Source organism: Lineus longissimus, chromosome 1 (assembly GCF_910592395.1).
Source record: "Lineus longissimus chromosome 1, tnLinLong1.2, whole genome shotgun sequence".
Taxonomy (NCBI): Eukaryota; Metazoa; Nemertea; class Pilidiophora; order Heteronemertea; family Lineidae; genus Lineus; species Lineus longissimus.
Genome location: NC_088308.1, coordinates 3,562,332 through 3,580,193, shown reverse-complemented (window position 1 = coordinate 3,580,193; position 17,862 = coordinate 3,562,332). Strand labels below are relative to the sequence as shown.

Below are 17,862 nucleotides of genomic sequence, written 5' to 3'. Positions count from 1 at the left end.
AGCACAATCTCCCTGTTTATTTTGTCAGAATGTACACGCATATTGACAACAGCTGACGGGTGATAAGAGTGTGACGGCCTGAGCACAATTATATCCATCCTTCCAAAGGGAAAATTACTAACTATTGTAAAATTTACCAATAAAATATCCCAATCCAAGTTTTTGACTAATAAATAGATAAAACCATTGATGCTAAATATTCTCAATAACCCAAACAGGATCTCAAAGTATGAATAGAATTTCAAGCCGTCTGTTACCCTTGGCTCCCTCAGATAATCGTCGGTACACTCCGGACGCAGTGGACCGGCCTCGTCCCTTGGCATACGGGATCCAATTGAATTACATGTAGGATGATGCAATGGACTGCCCCGGGAGTCTAACTGTCGGCCTACTGTGTGTTACCGCTGATAGTCATTAAATCCACCCACTGCCAATGAATGGGACCTTTTCATGCTATTTTTTTATTCCACCTGGCTGACTGATTCATATTCAGGTAATTTCGTGTGAACAACGACTCATGTACCGCGAACAATGAAAATTCCTTAGAAAATAGATCTCATCAAATGTTCACTGCGTGTACATGTTACGTTCGACCTGGGGACGGATCGTGACGAAACTTGGGTTGGATGTGGCAAACGAGGAACTACTTGTTTGTTTTCAAGGCTGAGGATTTGAGTCTTCTCCGCTTCTGACTGCAAATCTGAGTCTGGATGGGTCTCCTTTCAGAGGGAACGCCCCTTACCTGGGCGGAGACGAAAAGACAAGCGGACCACGTCAGGAAACATGGTATTCTACAGTTTATTAACCAGTATCACAAAGTTACCAAACTTATGCAGGATCTACGGGAGAATAATCGCGGAGAGAAGATGGATGCGATGATGGAGTTGAAGTGGGGCGATGAGGCAAGTAAAGCTTAGTGTTGTAGTTTTTTTTATTATTTTACTTCATTTTATTATTTTATTTCTGGCTTATAAGGGTTTCTTCAAAACTGCAGACACTTGAATTCGCTGCCATGCACCTATAATTGTGCTTTTGATGCAATATTTTAGTTGGGTGCAGTGAGGTGAGCTGGGGAATATGGGGATGACCCGAAGTCGTACCTCGAAGGGAGCCGAACCGATCGGAAGGCCCTTGGAAAATGTGGTGCTGATTCTCCTGGGTGAGTCAGTGCATCGATCAGGTCGTTTCCCAGTTCATACCGACTCGTATTCACGAACGGGGTCGATGAACTACAGAACTGCTGACGCTGTTTGAAGTAAGGTCACTGCGCTCTAATTTTGCCTGCAGAATAGCGATAAATATCGCACGTTTCGATCTCTGCAATACAAACCGCCGGCTGCGCCGTGATTCAGGTTGCCGTTTTTTCCAGATTGAATATATGCTGGTGAAGTATGATGATGATAATAAAATGGTTCAAGTGAATCTCAAAGCGACGGAATTGACGCACAAACTTCAAGAAAATGAGGAAGAAAACAAGTAGGTTTTAATGTAGATCGGCCATACATGTAGAGTCTACTTTCTAAGGACAAAAAATTTCCCCTATGGAGCAACTGAAGGGCTTGCAGATTTTTTCTTGGAAACCTCCATTTTCCCTCCCTAATCCCCTTTCTCCGCAACATCTTTACAACATGACCTTTCTTGTTGAGAAGAAATAGATTAAAATTGGGTCGCATAAAATAATCACTGTTCCATCTAAGGACATGCTCTGATTAATCATCTCGGAGTAAAACATCTATTCATCGCGTTGACCTCAGTGACATTACATGACATGAACTATGACTAGCTTTTTACGCTCCGCTCTAAAAAAACTTCCTTGGTTGTCCCAAATAAGCACCTCGTGCGAAAGAGCATCATATCGTCACCCTCTTACGATATTTGCCTACATACATGTAACTCACTTTTCGGCCATTAAATTTCGAGAATTTTTCCCAAGTCACTCCTCCGAGAGCAATGCACCAACAATAAAAATGCCGAAGTCATTGACCGATATTCAAAGAGACACGTCGCGCTTCTCACGTATTAGCAAGTCTCAAATGAATAAAACTTAGGTGGGTGATCATGAAAAAAGCTGCGGGTCATTTATTTTTTACGAATCATCAGGTTTTCTCCATGTACTGAGTATCAGTCTGGCAAGCACCTTGATGATTGCCGGCGTATGAGTCAAATGTCCTCTGAAAAAAGTAGGCACCACGGACATCATTTAAACCGTGTCACACATCCACATGACTAAAAACCCTCAAAGTCTTATAATCAGTGATTAACAAGCTTTTTGACGTTCCATATTTTATAACACACTCAAATTTGTTCCCCTCATGTTTGTTCCAGACTGACCACAGGACTTTGGAGACCAGAATATGCGGAATACATGATGGAAGGTTCACCAGGAGAGCCTTATGGGTGCGACCTGGCTTATTTCAACATCGTCGAGGCAAATATGAGAAGAAGGTACATGTACATGTGAGAGTATGAGGAAATCGAAGATAGTAATATCCGATTGTTTCTCTCCCTTGAGCAGTGTCATTCTGAAGAGATAGTTGCTGAAAGTTACCAGTTATCAAAAGTTGAAACCCGATGTTATATATCTGAACGATGTATACTGAACAGGCTCCGCCATCAATACGGTATTTAATGTAAGATGTGTAATCGATCCCACGAGATGAATCTTGAAAACTGTTTGTATTACTCGACTTCGAATAATGATGTGTGAACCTAGTGTTCCCTATATTTCAGTGTTTCCAATAGACCGACAGCTATAGAGCCATGATTTTTCACTGAATAGGGTCCCGCTTCTGGTATTTTTTTAACCTCAGTTTACTGTTTCAGGCGGGCAGCGGCGTTAGCGCTCTGTAATGACTGTGACGAAAGTTTACTTAGCCTGGTCTCATTTCCAAGGTAAGGGAAAGATATTTAAATTGTGATAGAGACTGCAATCTTCGCCATCCCGGCGAAGCAGGAATAGACTTGATTTCCCGAGAAGTTTCGTCCTTCTCTCTTGTTATAGCTGACTTATTAAGGAAACATTGACGATGTTGAAACAAGAGGGATTGCGTTTCTAATATGACTTTACACAGTATAAAAGCTTTCGAGTCTGGTTGTCTATTTTCACCGCACAGCGACCCGTCCAAAAAATCGCCAGTTATTACAAAACGATAAATATGATGAATGTTCTGCCCTCGTAGTTGCAAGGTCTTCTATGAAATTAGGTATACCACACCATCAAATAGTAAGAAGTGCAATATTTCTTTCCTTCAGGCTTGGCTGTGGGAACTTTACGTTGCCTCCTACGAAGCCTACACCAAAACAAGGCTCACCCCAATCACTATTTCTCCCTCACGACCTTATCAATGTGGGTCACCCACGTTTTCATCTGATGACGAGGAACTCACGTGAAAGAAGAGGGGAGACGCAGCCAATTAACGTTCCCAGTAGGTTAACATTATACGTTTCTTCCCCCTCGTTTCTTCTTGGCTGGGGCAAGATTTCACTGATCAGAAGCACCGCGTCGAGGAGCAACATTTGTCACTGCGACCTACCGTGCGATTATAATCGCTGCCACATGGACAAATGTGCTGATAAAAGACACATACAATGATCGATCGTTTTCGCGGTGCTTAAACGCTATCTTGCATCGGCCCATCAGCCCTAGCCGGCCCAATTACGGTACTACAGATCCGTGGCCCATAGTGCATCCGCTATGGCATGCGAATCCGGCCAATTTAACATTCAAATTCACTGAAGTTGTCTGTTGCAAACATGTAAAATGTATCCCAACCAGCAGGATTCCCAACTAGCCATATACCAGTTATTTCTTATCCAAAAATATGTCTACTTCTTTAACTTAAGTTTACAAAGATAAACGGACGCCGTCCCCCTTCATCGAAGACTTATCCATCTATGGCGACGATGGATCAGCGCAGAGAAACTCGAAACCAGATCATATCTATCTAGACAGTATGACCTACGGCTTCGGTATGTGCTGTCTTCAAATGACCTTTCAGGCTTTCAGCATCTCAGAGGCCAAGTTACTATACGATCAGCTGGCACCTTTGGCCCCGATACTGGTAAGTAAAACGGTAGATTTAGTCATTTTGTTCAAGTCATGACTCTTCGAAGCCACCATCAGAAAATGATTTTGATGGTCAATTTATAACGCAGCCGCGCACATATTCCCTGTTATAGATTGCTTCGATTAGATTGTGGGATCTCCAGCAGTAAATCTAAGAAATCAACAAGACACGTTTAAACACGTTTTGTTTGATGCATTCGTTTTTTTAGCTTGCATTGAGTGCTGGTAGCCCAATCTACCGCGGCTACCTATCAGATATTGACTGTCGATGGCACGTCTTGGCTGCAGCCATTGATGACAGGACGGAAGAGGAGAGGGGGGTAAAGGTAAGCATCACAAGAATGGTGAAATGTCAGCAAGATGAGTCCACTATTCAGCAGGACTGATGCTCATTGGAGTAAACACCGTAGACTCTGGTATCCTTTCCATGGAAAGAACAACCTTGGCAATACTTATCTCAGTATTTGCGACTACCACAACATCTAGCATGAGATCTAAGAGAGGATACCATGCCTTCCAGATAAAACCATCAAACCGGTTTATTGGTTTGGTTATTCCCCATTTTTGAAGGGAAACGACAGACACCGGTTCACCAGTAAGAATGGAATTTATGTCAGTAATATTACATGTAGTGTGTGCGTTTCCAAGGACAATGGTCACAACTTGGGTTATCGGGCATGTGAAATTATAACAGAGCCGTTCACTGGAACTCTTTCGCCATTGCAGCCATTAAAAAACGACAAATTCGTGATTCCAAAGTCACGGTACGACTCCATAGATTGCTACTTGTGTCCGGGCAGTGAGCGATATAATGATGTTGAAGTTGTCCGAGACGAGGAGGCAGAGAAAACGCTCATAGAAGCAGGTAGGGCAGTACATGATTCGCCGGCCCAGTTACGGGTACTATAGATCCGTGGCCCATAGTGCATCCGATATGGCATGCGAATCCGGCCAATTTAACATTCAAATTCACTGAACAATTCGAAATGATATAAAAAGAATATAAGTTGTCTGTTGCAGCTCGTAGAAGGAGGTAGGGCAGTACATGATTCGCCGGCCCAGTTACGGGTACTATAGATCCGTATGGCCTACTTGTTTTTATACAAACTATTGAATTGACTCTGTCTCGTCCATCAGGTGATCAATCAACATGCACGTCATTTAAAAGAGAGTGTACATTCTTTGTAGCTATTGAAAGTGTCATGAATTGTTGACCCCCAATCTGACAAGATAGCCTACCTGCCCATCCGGAACTCATCGGGACCTGCTTTCAGTTGAGTGCCGACTTTCAACAAAAGAGGACTGTCATCTGACAAGTAATGGTGATTGTGGCATGATGCAGAGTTTTTTTTATTACTACCGGTAAAGATATTTGACTGGAATTTATTTTGGCTTTGCGTGGGACATGATGGACGGACGTCGACATTGTACCGCGTATTGGCACAAGGAGAAAATTGTGTATCGGGACCCGTTGCACGTTTTCTGATATGTTTTGGAAGTGACTTTTTGGCAAGCCGTGCTTACCAAACAACAACAATGCAGAATTCTTTATCAGTTTGGCAAGCCGGACTTGTCGAGCTGGGTTGATTTTCAGTACTGTTCAGAAATATCCCTGTCATATGTTTTTCAGGTATTGACAGACACTTAGCTCAACATATTGCTCACTTGTTTATTCGAGACACAATTATAATGTACAAGGAAAAGATCGATCAAGATGACGAAGAAGATGTTGACCATTTCGAAAACATCCAGTCCACGAATTGGCAGACGATGCGATTCAAGCTCCCGCCGCCGAATTCGGGCATAGGGTGGAGAGTAGAATTCCGGCCAACAGAGGTAACTGAACTCATTCTTTTATTTCCTAAAGCAGAATTGTTGATGCATTAAGTGGAAGAAGGTGGTCAAGCCGTGCAAAACACACAAAAATACACTGAACGGTATTGAAACAGCCTCGTTCAACGATGATATCAACCTCTATTGTACGTACTTACACTAGACTTGTACAAGAATGCGTAAATAGGCCTATGTTACTAACTTCATTTTTACACAATACATGTATGGAACTTGGCCACCTTATAGCAATATTATTGCATCTTCAATTTTGTACAGACTTCTTGCATTATTGGCCAAACGGGCTAATAAGTCAGTTGCTGAGTGTCCCCAATTTGTATCCTTAAACGCGGGGTCATGATCGAGTTTCTGCGTGTAATATTTTTGGTATCAACTCCCTTTCGATAACGCCGTATACCTGCACCACAGCCCCGCCCTGAGAACACCGACAACACCGTACACTGCCCCGCTTCGAGGCAAATTTTGTGTATCATTCTAGCTCTGCTCGAAATTACAAAAAGCCATCCGTTCATGATCCAGTAGGAAAGGTGATTTCCATGGATGTAGTGTCGTCCTGAAACCTCCCATGAGTATGGATCCATAAAGCCCTTTCTTTCAGGTACAGCTGACAGATTTTGAGAACGCAGCCTACGCAGTCTTCTTGGTGATACTGACTCGGGCAATCCTCTCGTTCGGGCTTAATTTCCTTATCCCGATATCTAAGGTGGATGCGAACATGCAGACGGCCCAGAAGCGGGATGCTGTTCTGACTGAAAAGTTCTATTTCAGGAAGGACATTAATACACGTAAGTTGCAATGAAATGTGAAATGAAATGTAGTTCTTAGCACTTGTATCAAAACCCTTTACATTCATTTCATTTCGTCTTATTCAGAAACATTTCTTTAGGAACCAAGGAGCGCACACCGCACACGCGTCGGTTGAAAGCCAGGTGAAAGCACTAAGAGGCACTGGCCGAAGCTCGAACCCATGACCTTCCGATCACAGTTTAGACGCTGTTCCACTGTGCCACCGCGCTTGCAATGGGATCATGTTCAACATCCATTTTAAGGCGTATTGTCATTAAAGCAAACTTGAAATCACGCAAATAAAATGATCCGGTGCACACGTACACGTATCACGGAATCCATAATCTGATGGGATATGCGAGAAGTGGCAATAAAATTGATAGTCGATAGGAATACGTGGTTTCTACTGATACGTAACAGGTGCTCGTGATATTTGCCGGCATTCGCTATTGTGATAACATTAAGAATCCGGTGTGATGTGGCTTTACTCTGGCTCATCATGTATCAGTTGTGGTCATTATAACGCAGCCAGTGCATATGGGGTCGGAGGCTCACCACCAGCAGGCAGTTTATCATTTGATCAGGTAGAGATTCTAACTACAACATCTGGTGAGCCAATTATTAAAAACTCGATCGGTGCACCATATGTTGTATTTTGATAGCGATCATTTATAATTATATATCGCTAAAGCTGGACATCGCTAGCGGTATTTTGATTAAGTTAACTGTTGACGTGTTCAATGGCTGATCATAATGTAGATCTGTATCTAATTCCATTGCCGCTTGATAGACGGCGCACTTGCTTTTCTTTCCAATCAATCTATTCAAACTCGGCCCAGTGCCGAAATTAAAACATTTCAGAACGAAATCAGCGCCTCTAGTGTCAAGATTTCAATCTATTGTTATGGCCAGGGCTGAACTGATATGAAAATTAACTGTTTTGAAAACGTACTGAATCCGAATCGCCACAGAGCCATTGTGTGGACATAAATCATAGGGGGAGGAGGGGGGGGGGGGGCACATATTAACAGTGTACACGAACTAACCGCCTCTTTGAACTATATTTACCTTGCAGCATATGGAAAGACGGCAGATGATGGTGAAGAATACATTTCAATGTCCATTGATGAAATCATCAACGGCAAGGTACGCAGAAGTTTAGACAGAAACCAGAAGATGGCATGGCGGTATCAGAATGCAGTTGACTATTTAATAAAGAAATTGTCCGTACATTTTGTTGTGCATCACAGTAGGAAAGGTTTTCATGAGAAGTTTCAGAGCTCGTTCACGGACGCAATGCCCCGTCTCAGTGCCTGTCGTCGTACCAACTTTTTTCGACATGCGACCGATCTCATCCTCATTTCAGGAGAATGTTTTCCCTGGCCTCGTCCCTGTGATCAAAGACTACTTAGCCAATATGGAGGTTGATATCGACACGCACTGCACCATACAGCAATATCTCACTTTCATACAGAAAAGAGCGTCAGGTACAGTCGGGTCAAAGTTAACATTCATCTCCTTTCCGAAAACTATACACCCCGAAATGAAAACCTCATCCAAAATAAGGCGGCATCATCAGATTTGGCAGAACGTAAGGGGTCCACCATCCCGGCACCAGTCGTTTTCAATCTACTCCACCTATCGATATTTCAACCGTACACGACGTACATGAAGGAGTAAAATATGCCTGATCTCACGATGTCCGTGGATCTACATGCTTACTAACAACTTGCCCATTAAAATAGGCTTCGATCCGCTACATGCTATCTGCTGCTTTGGATAGGCAGACAGGGGATGAGTTGTAATTTAGCACCCCTGACTTGTCTGGAAAATTATCTTCAGACATTCCAGCTCAGAACGTGCGAGGTATAAGCCTTTCGGCATATTCACTTCACCTGTTGAAGGCCTTTGCAAACCTGTCTCCCAATTTCCAATCGTTTCAGGTGAAATCATGACGACAGCCCGCTGGATACGGGAGTTCGTCACCAATCACTCAAACTATAAACAAGATTCTGTCGTTTCCAGCAGAATCGAATACGACCTTCTCAAGAAGTGCGACAGAATCTCACGCGGTAATGAATCGTGTCCAGAGTTACTGGGTGATTTCTCGACGCGGACGAAACAGGACATACCTCCCGCTTACGCAAGGAAGCATCGACTTCTGGAGAATAAAATAAAAAATGGTGCGAGGCGTGTCGGAAAAGAGCAATGTGATAGGAATTAAGACTTTAAAAAATAACAATTCCAATTATTTGGTGGTAGTTTTTGGCGGAGCGTCTGAAGAATTCGTTTGAGCCTTCGAGTTATTTTTGAGACGTCATAGTAGTGCCGCATCCAGGCTCCCTGTGTTTTGTATCCGTTCAATTCTCCGCTATACAAATAGGCATACGGGTTTTTTTTAGTGTTACTTTAGCACTTTGTGTTTCTATTTTTGATAATTATAAATGTATAATGACTTTATTAATGGCATATTTGCTTATGTATGATAACTGCATGTATGTACCGAAAGATGTTTTAACATATTTACCTATACAGAACCAGAATTGTTTCAGAAATATACTTTATAAATATTTTTCTCCTTAAAACTATATCAAAATCATTTCTTACACCCTGTACAACGACCTTCACACTTGTGACTCTTTCCACTTTGTAAATACATGTAGCTTCATAATAAATCAAGGCTTCAGAGGAACGCCTTTGTTGTTCTTTCTAATCTCTAAGTGACTTATCTTGTAAGACTATCTCACGTAATGGGAGAGCATCACTTACAATCTGCGATCGCACTGGATGCAGGCCAACAGCCCTGGAAAAGAACCTTGTAAATACAATGCTACTCCATGCAATAGAATCCTCGTTCGTGAAGAAGACAAATGCAGCCGAGTAGCTTGCTTACTTACTTTTTCACACGTTATGCATTACTTGCAGTGGATGATAATTAGCTGGTGCAAGCGTTACACGCATGAAACCTGTGGAAGAAGATTCGTGTGTAGCCTATATATACCGTGTAGACGTCCGCTCAGTGACGTGAGATCGGGAATATCATGCCTCAGATGTGAAACTTCGTGGTATTGTTCCGCTGATGGCAAAATGAAAATTAACTTGCCATGACATTGATGACAGCACCAGTGAAGAAGATTCCCAAACTTCCGATTATTTGTTTTTTTGAGCGGACGCCCTAGAACTTCCGGGATCTTTGGTCGAGTTCGTCTAGCCCACTGAAATATGCTCCGATCCACTGAACCTCTTGTAGTTGGACGGACCAGGCCGCATTTTCCAAAGCAGCGATCAAGAAATAGTTCCGGTCATACGTTAGGCGGTTGGCCGGTCTAGAGTTCATTCGAGCTGAGGTTGGTAATGAACGTCATGTGACAGTGGAGATATCGTCATAGACTCTCAGCAGTCTGTTCCATTCAGTCATTACATCGGCTAGGTAGCAAGAGGGACGAGGTTACCTGGCCTAGTATCGTAATGGAGTCGATTTCTTAAGAAATTGAAAAACGTTGCGTTATTAGCTCATTGGTGAAAACCAGACATGTAGTTTAAACTGCTGTACCTGATCAGCAGTGTGTAAAGTTGATTTCTCTCCAGGACCATAGAATAATATTTTATGTTTCACAGAAACGAAAGAAAACCTTTATAAAAGGTTTCAGTAAGAATAGACCACATCTGCATCAGACCAGCAGTCACCAGTCTGTCATAACAATAATTTATTGTAATATCTCCACGAGGGCCTTGTAACAACCGATTACATTAGGTGACACAGAAATCGAACCACACTACTAGTATATGATAGGTGGTATATGATCTAGAATTCTGTATCTCTTTGGTATCGAAAATAAAGCAAACAGTGAAAGAACTGAAGCGCATTCCCTATGTTTAGAAGTATCCTGGTTTTGACAAATGATTCGTTAGAATAGAAACTAGTAAAAATTAACTAACAAATGGTTGAAAATGAAACCAGGGTACACCTGTCTTGGATATTCCATGGCAATTAGCCCCAGGTAACGTATCTTTGCTTAGGGAAAAAGGAAATTATACAATTATATGGATATCGAATAATCAATGTCTTAGTCAACAAAAAGTTCGTTTCCACCTTTGAGTCGTCTTCCATTACGTTTTCGCTTGTGTATTACTGAATCTGAGCCCAGTGTTGAGGAGAAGGACGTGGGCTTATGTCTTAAACTATTGTGCTTTCAGCGTTACGAGAAATCGATTTATCTCTTCGGAAACGATATTTCTTCGGATCTTTTCGGATTTGCTCGCGGGTTTGAGAGACGCTGCTCCACTGCCGAGTTCTTCATGATGAATCGGTGGTAACGCGTTCTCAGAAATATTTATTGAAAGACAATGGGCTGAAGTAATAAAGTCTTGGATCCCTTTTTTTCTGGTGGATATAGATGATGTGAAATGCAGTCATGTCTCAAGGATCACCATGAGGTTCAGTCCTTTTGCGCTTGTATTCCCCGACTAGTTATATAAAACAGCAAGGGGAGGAGTGAAGTGAAGGACCTCGGTGTATAGGATGATCACGGATAGACATATGAAAAAGGCTATAACCAAAGGTAATCCCGGAATTCTCAAGGAACTAGTCAAATGACGTATCTAAGGATATATGAACTTCACTCTTAGATATTTGAAGAGGTTCTGACATTTGACATCTGCTAGTGGCTGATAAAATACTGAAAAGGGCGTCTACGGCCTACATTTTGTTATTTGAGCCAAGGATAGAAGATAAATTTGGAGGTAAGTTGCGCTTAATCTCACTGCCATACCGATAGATAAATTCTGTGCATTTACTATTGAAAACAAATGTTGTACCATTATCAGTCTCATCAGCTTTGTCCAGCACGTGCACTTATGCTGGAAATCTTCATGATAATGATTGGGTAACCGTGATGGGTTAACCACAGACTGAGACAACTGTTGATGATTCTTTGGTAAGGAGCCTCCAGTTTTTGTAAAGAACTATACCTCATCGACATGCAGGCTCTACTGTAGGAAGTGCCTAAAGAAAGATCATTTCATCTGTTTCACCGGTACGTGTAGAAGTCTAAACTGTTCCCCAGAAAATATGTCACACCAGCCAGCGTATGGTCACACTTTAAGGTTCTCTTGACCAGTGACAGTCACTAACTCAGAGATTAACGGCACATGTTCCCTGAACACTCTGTCCTGGAATATTTCAAGCATTTAAACCTGTTACATGTATGTCAAATGATGACTCGAAACCATCAGCATATAACAAAGGACCAGTTGCTGAACACGCGAGCATGCTCTTCTTGTCGGAGGGCTAAAAGTTCAAAGTTGGACCGCGGGCCATCGATGCACACCCCAATATGATCCCATATGTTTTTGGTGTATTTTGCCGCGGGATGCACCACACCTCTGCGCCCTGTGAACACGCGAGCTTCTATATCGATGTTGTCAAAAGGATGGGAAAGTTCACCCTTCGAAATCCTTCCCAACAAGTTAAATGGGCTTGCGCTTTGAATTTTTAAAAATCATGAAAACCGGAAGCCATTTGTCAAGCGGTTTATCAGATATTTATGTACTGTAAACTATTACGACCCCTTTCCTGAGCGCTATCCACAATACATTTGTACGATACTTGGTTGCTTTCAGCCGTCTGTCCTCGGGTTTTGTCAAATGCGCCTTGGTCGTCCACAGCTTCAATACCAAAGATAGATTCCCTTCAGCTTCTGTGCTAAATCATTGGACGGACTAATACCAATTTGCAGTAAATGGGCCGGAAAATTGTTTTTTTGCCCAATCGGGCATGCGCTCCCACCACATTTCCGCGAAATGAGGATATTGTTCTCCCGTGTTTTCTGCAGTGGAACAATTGAGCATGATATCTTTTAGACCATGGTATCTTTCACCATGTTTACGGGAAAATGCTCGACTGATGTCATCTTCTGCGTTCTTGCGAAAGAGGGTTACAAAAAGGGAATCACATTAACCGTTTGTGGCTTTATGGCACCTTGCAATTTCCGTCGCTGATTGCTGCTTCTTTATAATAGTATGCTTAGAGAGTCGACACGGATTGAATTAGGTATTGAGAAACCGTTCACACATGTTACAACCCAAAATATTGATAGACACCAGGGGGAGCCGGTTTCCGACCTTAGGCCTAGCTCTCAGATATGATCGTGCAACATTAAAATCTTGTATGGTCCGGACTACTAAACCTGTGGCTTCGATCCCTGTAACACCTTTTAGTAGGGCTTTATTTCTCGGGGAAGTGAGACAGTGACCTATCAGCGAAATTCCTCATCGAGCGCAAATGCAAGGTCTAGAATAGAATAGAACATCCATGGCGATGATGGTGATGATGACGACGACACACCGTAGTATGTTTACTACATGATGGGTTAAATATCATGGCGGATGGTATAGTCGGAGCATCAATCAAGAAAATCCATTTCTCTGATATGGCAGTTGAGGTTGGATTTGATGAGAAATCAATAGGCCTCCCGAGGCACTGTAAGCGATCGTTATCTTCACAAATGCCTTTAAGATATAATATTTGCAAAGTTGAGTTGAAAGCTACGTTAAAGTTACTTATACGTGTATGTGATGGTGTTGATGGTTATGCCGTGTAATATGGTTGCCAACAACAAGTGCTTTTTGTGGTAATGACGCTATCGGCATGACACATAGAGTCGCCAAGGAAGCTGTTCTTATAGTCTTTACTACTGTTTCTGGTTGAATTGCAATTTCAAGGGCAAAAGGACCAATTCTCTATGATGAGTTTTCTATAAAAGACAACAAACCTGTTGTAAGTTTTGGGGCTTTCTTACATGCAGAATACCTGCATTTTAGTCTCTCTTATCTTCCTCCTCCTCGAAGAAGCTTAATGCGACCGATCACAAGCGCCGGAGGAAGAGAGCTGCTGTAGTGAAGACGTTTTCGAGAGATATCGCACTGCATGGCTCTCATGTTGGAATGGGTATTTCGAGAGACGCCGTGCTCTTCAAAATTGCATTTTTGATATTGACATACAAGTGTTGTTGACCTTTGAACCAATAGCCTACGTAACAGAAGACAATCAATCACTGCCCCAGGGAGGGACTTTCGTGATCACATGCATTGAAAAACGTTATTTTTTAACTGCTCATTGATGAGCAATGCATTCAAAGAGCATGATGTGTTAATGCATATTTAATCACTAATTGTCATTGCAATTCCACCTGCTGGCAATAAGAGACAAGACCTTATTGATTTTATAAAATGATGTCATGAATGAGATTGGAGACTTGCGTCATCGGATCTCGGCATTGTTCTCGCGAGACAAAAAGTGACAGTCAACTGCTGACAGTCACTTTTGATATCATCTTAAAACAATGGATTACCAGTGTGATGTATGGCACATAATCATGTCGTGGTGAGTTTTGAATGTTTTCTTCTCGTGCATCCTGCCCCCCATGGGTCCGAAATCGCAATGCCATCTGGATACTAGCTCGATGGAGATCAGTCTTGCTGCAAGGAATATTCGTTTCGGCTTTTCACAATCGACAGGGATGGCATGATTTGTCTGTTAAGCACGATGAAGAAGTCTGTCGAAAATTTAGAACTGAAATCGGAATGTACAAACTGTATACGCTCCAAAATGTGGCAATTACTGAAGCTAACGAGTGTGATACAATATGTAGCCTAATTGTGTTTCCTCTGTCTACGAACCTACTACCCAGTTGTTGCCATTTGTCTGCGAATGTGCTATAAAGAACTTAGTTTTTCCCAAAACTTTTGCAATATCTTTTATTTTCGCAAGTGGCTCTTGACATTAACAGTTTTTTGGGCGGGGAAAAAGATGCGAGCTGTTGACTTTGATATGCTCATGCTTTTCTACCTTATTGGAGTAGCATTAAGTTCGCCGCTCATCGCAATGATGCCATCCGCAGCTGGTTAAGATGGCCAGATGATGCTGACATGAGAAGGGGCTTCACACGCTTCAATTAACGTATCCTCTTCAGGCATGATACACTTTATCTAGAATAGCACGCTTAAAGTGAAAAAAGGGACATTACCCTAAATACGTATAATATCAGTTGCATTGGAAGGTTTCGGATGGATCAATTGCATGTATAAAAAAATACATGTAAAATTACCTGAAATATGCCATAAACCACATAGTAGTGCACATTTGACAACCAACCGTGCCCTCAAAAAACTACAAGTCAACTTCTGTCCAAAGATGGCCACGAACGATAGCATTGTCTTGCTACCCTTTCGGAAGAAGAAGTCGTGAATTCTTGGACGATTTTTCGAACAGGACAAAGACCACATCCTGTCTACTTCATAAAACTGCCATTTGTACCGCCTTTTGGATCATATGAATGACTATTGACGGGCAGCTCTATAATTACATGGAGTCTTTCAGTTAGTCATATCCTCGGATTCTCAAAATCTCAATTTAAAAAGTCTTGAAAAGGTTATGATAAATGTTATTTCTGGCCCATACTGTGGACAATTGCTGCCACTTTCCGTGTTGATAAAGATAAAAAATAACACAATTTAACTAAAGGAATAATAGCCAGACACTCCAAAATGAAAAGTTCTCCGCCCCAGAGGGTTTTTATAAGCCATGGTTGGCTGGTTAAGCTATAATTACCACCGGACTTTGTAATTCGCGCTTCCCTTCCCATTATCTCTATTTATCATTATCTTTTGTGATTCTGATGACGCGGAGTCCCAGTTGGCGAGAACCCCGATGAAAAACCGACCTAAAAATCCTACAATAGGCCTTTAGCATGGTCTGAATACAAATATAAAGCAAAATATACGGGAGCGAATGCCTAAAGGTATTGTCACACCGCGTGACAACTCAAGAGAAAAGATATCATTCGTCTCTCATTCGTCCACACAGCAATAGTGCCGGTTTGATGCGATAGCAAAACAGAACTGGTGTGTTAGTTCAAGCGATTTGCGAGCGATGAATTGATGCTTTGCCATTGATGCTTCTGTTGCTGCGAGCGACAGAGTCCGTGTCAGTTATCACTTTGATTGTGAAAGCCGCGACATCCGTAATATAGCTCTTGGAATATGTGATCGCATGTTGTTTGAGGATAGTTGTCGCCAGTGCATTAATGTTAATCTAAATACCGATTTCTTTGTTTCATGTGGAGATATTGCCAGAGGCCTGAACGCATGAGGATTGGCTATGGGTGATTGTGAGAATGGTGGATAGATGAGAAACCATAGTGTTAGTTCATAGACACGCTAGCAGAGACAGAAATGGATTTCACACGGAATATATTCATCGTGATAGGAATATTAGTTATTTTCGGTAAGTACTGAGGACTTTTCTTATCGTTTATTTGTGCAAACCATGTTAATCTCGTCAGAATTCAATGATATATGCCACGATATCTTGTCCCATTACATAAACCAACAACTGGCATATTTCGAAACCCGTCAATTGCACAAACCATGCAATTGGTGAGTTATTCAACGCAGCTTTAACCAATACTGTTGAGAAACTAGTCAGATTTATTTATCTTCCTCGTTATCCCTCTATTATCATTGACACGAAAGTCAATAAAGTCAGCTGACACCAATGTTAAGTGTGCTTTTGCATAAATCCCAGTAACTTTCAAAAACAATTATTTATTTTGGTTATTTGCTTAGAATTGTTGGTGGCGTCCCAAGAGGCGAACGTCAAGGTGAAGTAGTTAACTGTCCTAATAGAACAGTCTGATACCAGTGGCATTGTCATCCAAATGTATCCCATAGAACGGTGGCATCCGTATAAGTGCTCGTTCAGAGCCAAACTGCATCAACAGGGAAACATTTCACTTTGATGTTGAAGTGCACTCATCTCCCAAAGTGGTCTTATAAAATGTTTCTGAAGAGGGAGACAATTGCGTCTTCAAAGTCAGTGTGCGTAGATCGTCTCCTTCATCTCGTTAAAACTTTAACATTTGTGAAAAAACGGTGCAATTTGTGGGGCATCTATCAACCTGGGGTGTCTAGTTAATGGAAAATACGGTGCTGCAAGAGCTTCTCTTGACATGTGTCTAGCTGATAAACATACCGCGTTGTTCGAGCATCTATATTTAGTGTCCGGTTATAAGAAAATGCAATGCTGTTAAAGTATCTATATAGTGTCTACTTAATTACGGTGATGTAGAATTCGTTACCGTATGTCTTTAGAACACGAACTGTTAAGTGCTATATCTCTCTAACCATTCAAAGAGTAGCAATTTGCTTTTTTCAAGCACACATATCGTTTCCATTCATACCGATAGTACCAAACAATAGGCTAAAATTAGACAAATTATCATCAGTGGTAGTCGTCTATAAGACGGTGTATGGAACTGTTTAAAGAATTTGCGGCAGACTTACCGAGCAAGGACAATGTACCCAAGTGTGTACTTGCCAATCTAATGATTAATGTTTAAAATAACTTCGCTTTTATGAGTTGGCTATGCGGAAAACTGTTTAAATGCACACCCGGTTATTTTGATGCAACGTAGAGGTAAAGGTAAAAGATCACACAATTTGCTTATACTCAAGAAAAAAATGCTTTTCTATTCGACGTCAGAATACATTATGACCACATATGAATAAGAATGGCATCAATTTTTCTGCAATCCCCAGCATCAAAACATAGTGCGGATGAAAGATGAAAAGCCATTGTCTCAGTTGCGATGTACTGTAAGAGTGTATTCTTGTCTTGAATGGTGCGTGGGGCGGGGTGCTTGTCAGGAAAGGGGTTGTAAGGACAACGTGGAGAAGTATCCAAGGTGATGACCTTCTTTTCATGAACTCCACCAGCAGAATCCCAGAGTAGACAATCGTTGAGAGGAGGAAAAATTACGTTACGTGGCCACAATAACTCCAAACCTACACTGTGGGACATACGGAGGAAGATGTAGAGCTTTTCATACGAAATTCGTTCATATGTCTAAATATGGTGCTCTCTTTACGAACCCACCAAATGATCACCACTTGGCACTTGGGTCCAACCCGTTATTCTATAGGTTGAATGGATAGACTAAAACCTATAATTATGTAGGTCCATCAATCATTGATCAGATTCAATTCTTGCTAGAATGTAAAAGCATGCTACGAATTCGCCTTGATTGGGTCGAAAATAAACATGTAAAAAGCACCCCATGAAACCTGCGCTCCTGTGGCGAAGACCGTGTAGCCCATGT

General features: G+C 41.8%; 2 protein-coding genes across 5 annotated transcripts in view; both read left to right on the top strand.

The window, feature by feature from the left end:
- Positions 1-581: 581 nt before the first annotated feature.
- Positions 582-9,391, top strand: LOC135485375 (glutamate--cysteine ligase catalytic subunit-like). 2 transcript variants are annotated; one of them, XM_064767345.1, is made up of 13 exons: positions 582-902; positions 1,370-1,476; positions 2,326-2,445; positions 2,824-2,892; positions 3,253-3,425; positions 3,844-4,061; positions 4,276-4,392; positions 4,793-4,931; positions 5,697-5,902; positions 6,516-6,702; positions 7,779-7,849; positions 8,070-8,190; positions 8,729-9,391. In XM_064767345.1, the coding sequence occupies exons 1-13, from the start codon at positions 711-713 to the stop codon at positions 8,878-8,880; spliced, it is 1,872 nt and encodes a 623-aa protein (XP_064623415.1). In that variant the 5' UTR covers positions 582-710; the 3' UTR covers positions 8,881-9,391. The 2 variants fall into 2 exon arrangements, with proteins under 2 accessions (XP_064623415.1, XP_064623403.1); XM_064767333.1 differs by having other exon boundaries at positions 584-902; positions 8,647-9,391.
- A 1,961-nt stretch (positions 9,392-11,352) lies between these two features.
- Positions 11,353-17,862, top strand: part of LOC135485362 (uncharacterized) — a 35,555-nt gene continuing 29,045 nt past the window's right edge. The window contains exons 1-2 of one of the 3 annotated variants that reach the window (XM_064767309.1): positions 11,353-11,446; positions 15,829-15,989. In XM_064767309.1, coding sequence (XP_064623379.1) covers positions 15,938-15,989 — 52 coding nt within the window. In that variant the 5' untranslated portion in view covers positions 11,353-11,446; positions 15,829-15,937. Of the gene's footprint in view, positions 11,447-15,533; positions 15,990-17,862 lie in introns of those variants that run through there. The other 2 variants (XM_064767300.1, XM_064767319.1) reach the window with 2 other exon arrangements.

Bases quoted from the DNA above. Each gene is read 5' to 3' on its own strand.
- LOC135485375 (XM_064767333.1), top strand. From the start codon at position 711: ATGGGTCTCCTTTCAGAGGGAACGCCCCTTACCTGGGCGGAGACGAAA. The intron at 1,477-2,325 runs GTAGGTTTTAAT...TGTTTGTTCCAG, and splicing joins GAAAATGAGGAAGAAAACAA to ACTGACCACAGGACTTTGGA. The intron at 2,446-2,823 runs GTACATGTACAT...TTACTGTTTCAG, and splicing joins GAGGCAAATATGAGAAGAAG to GCGGGCAGCGGCGTTAGCGC.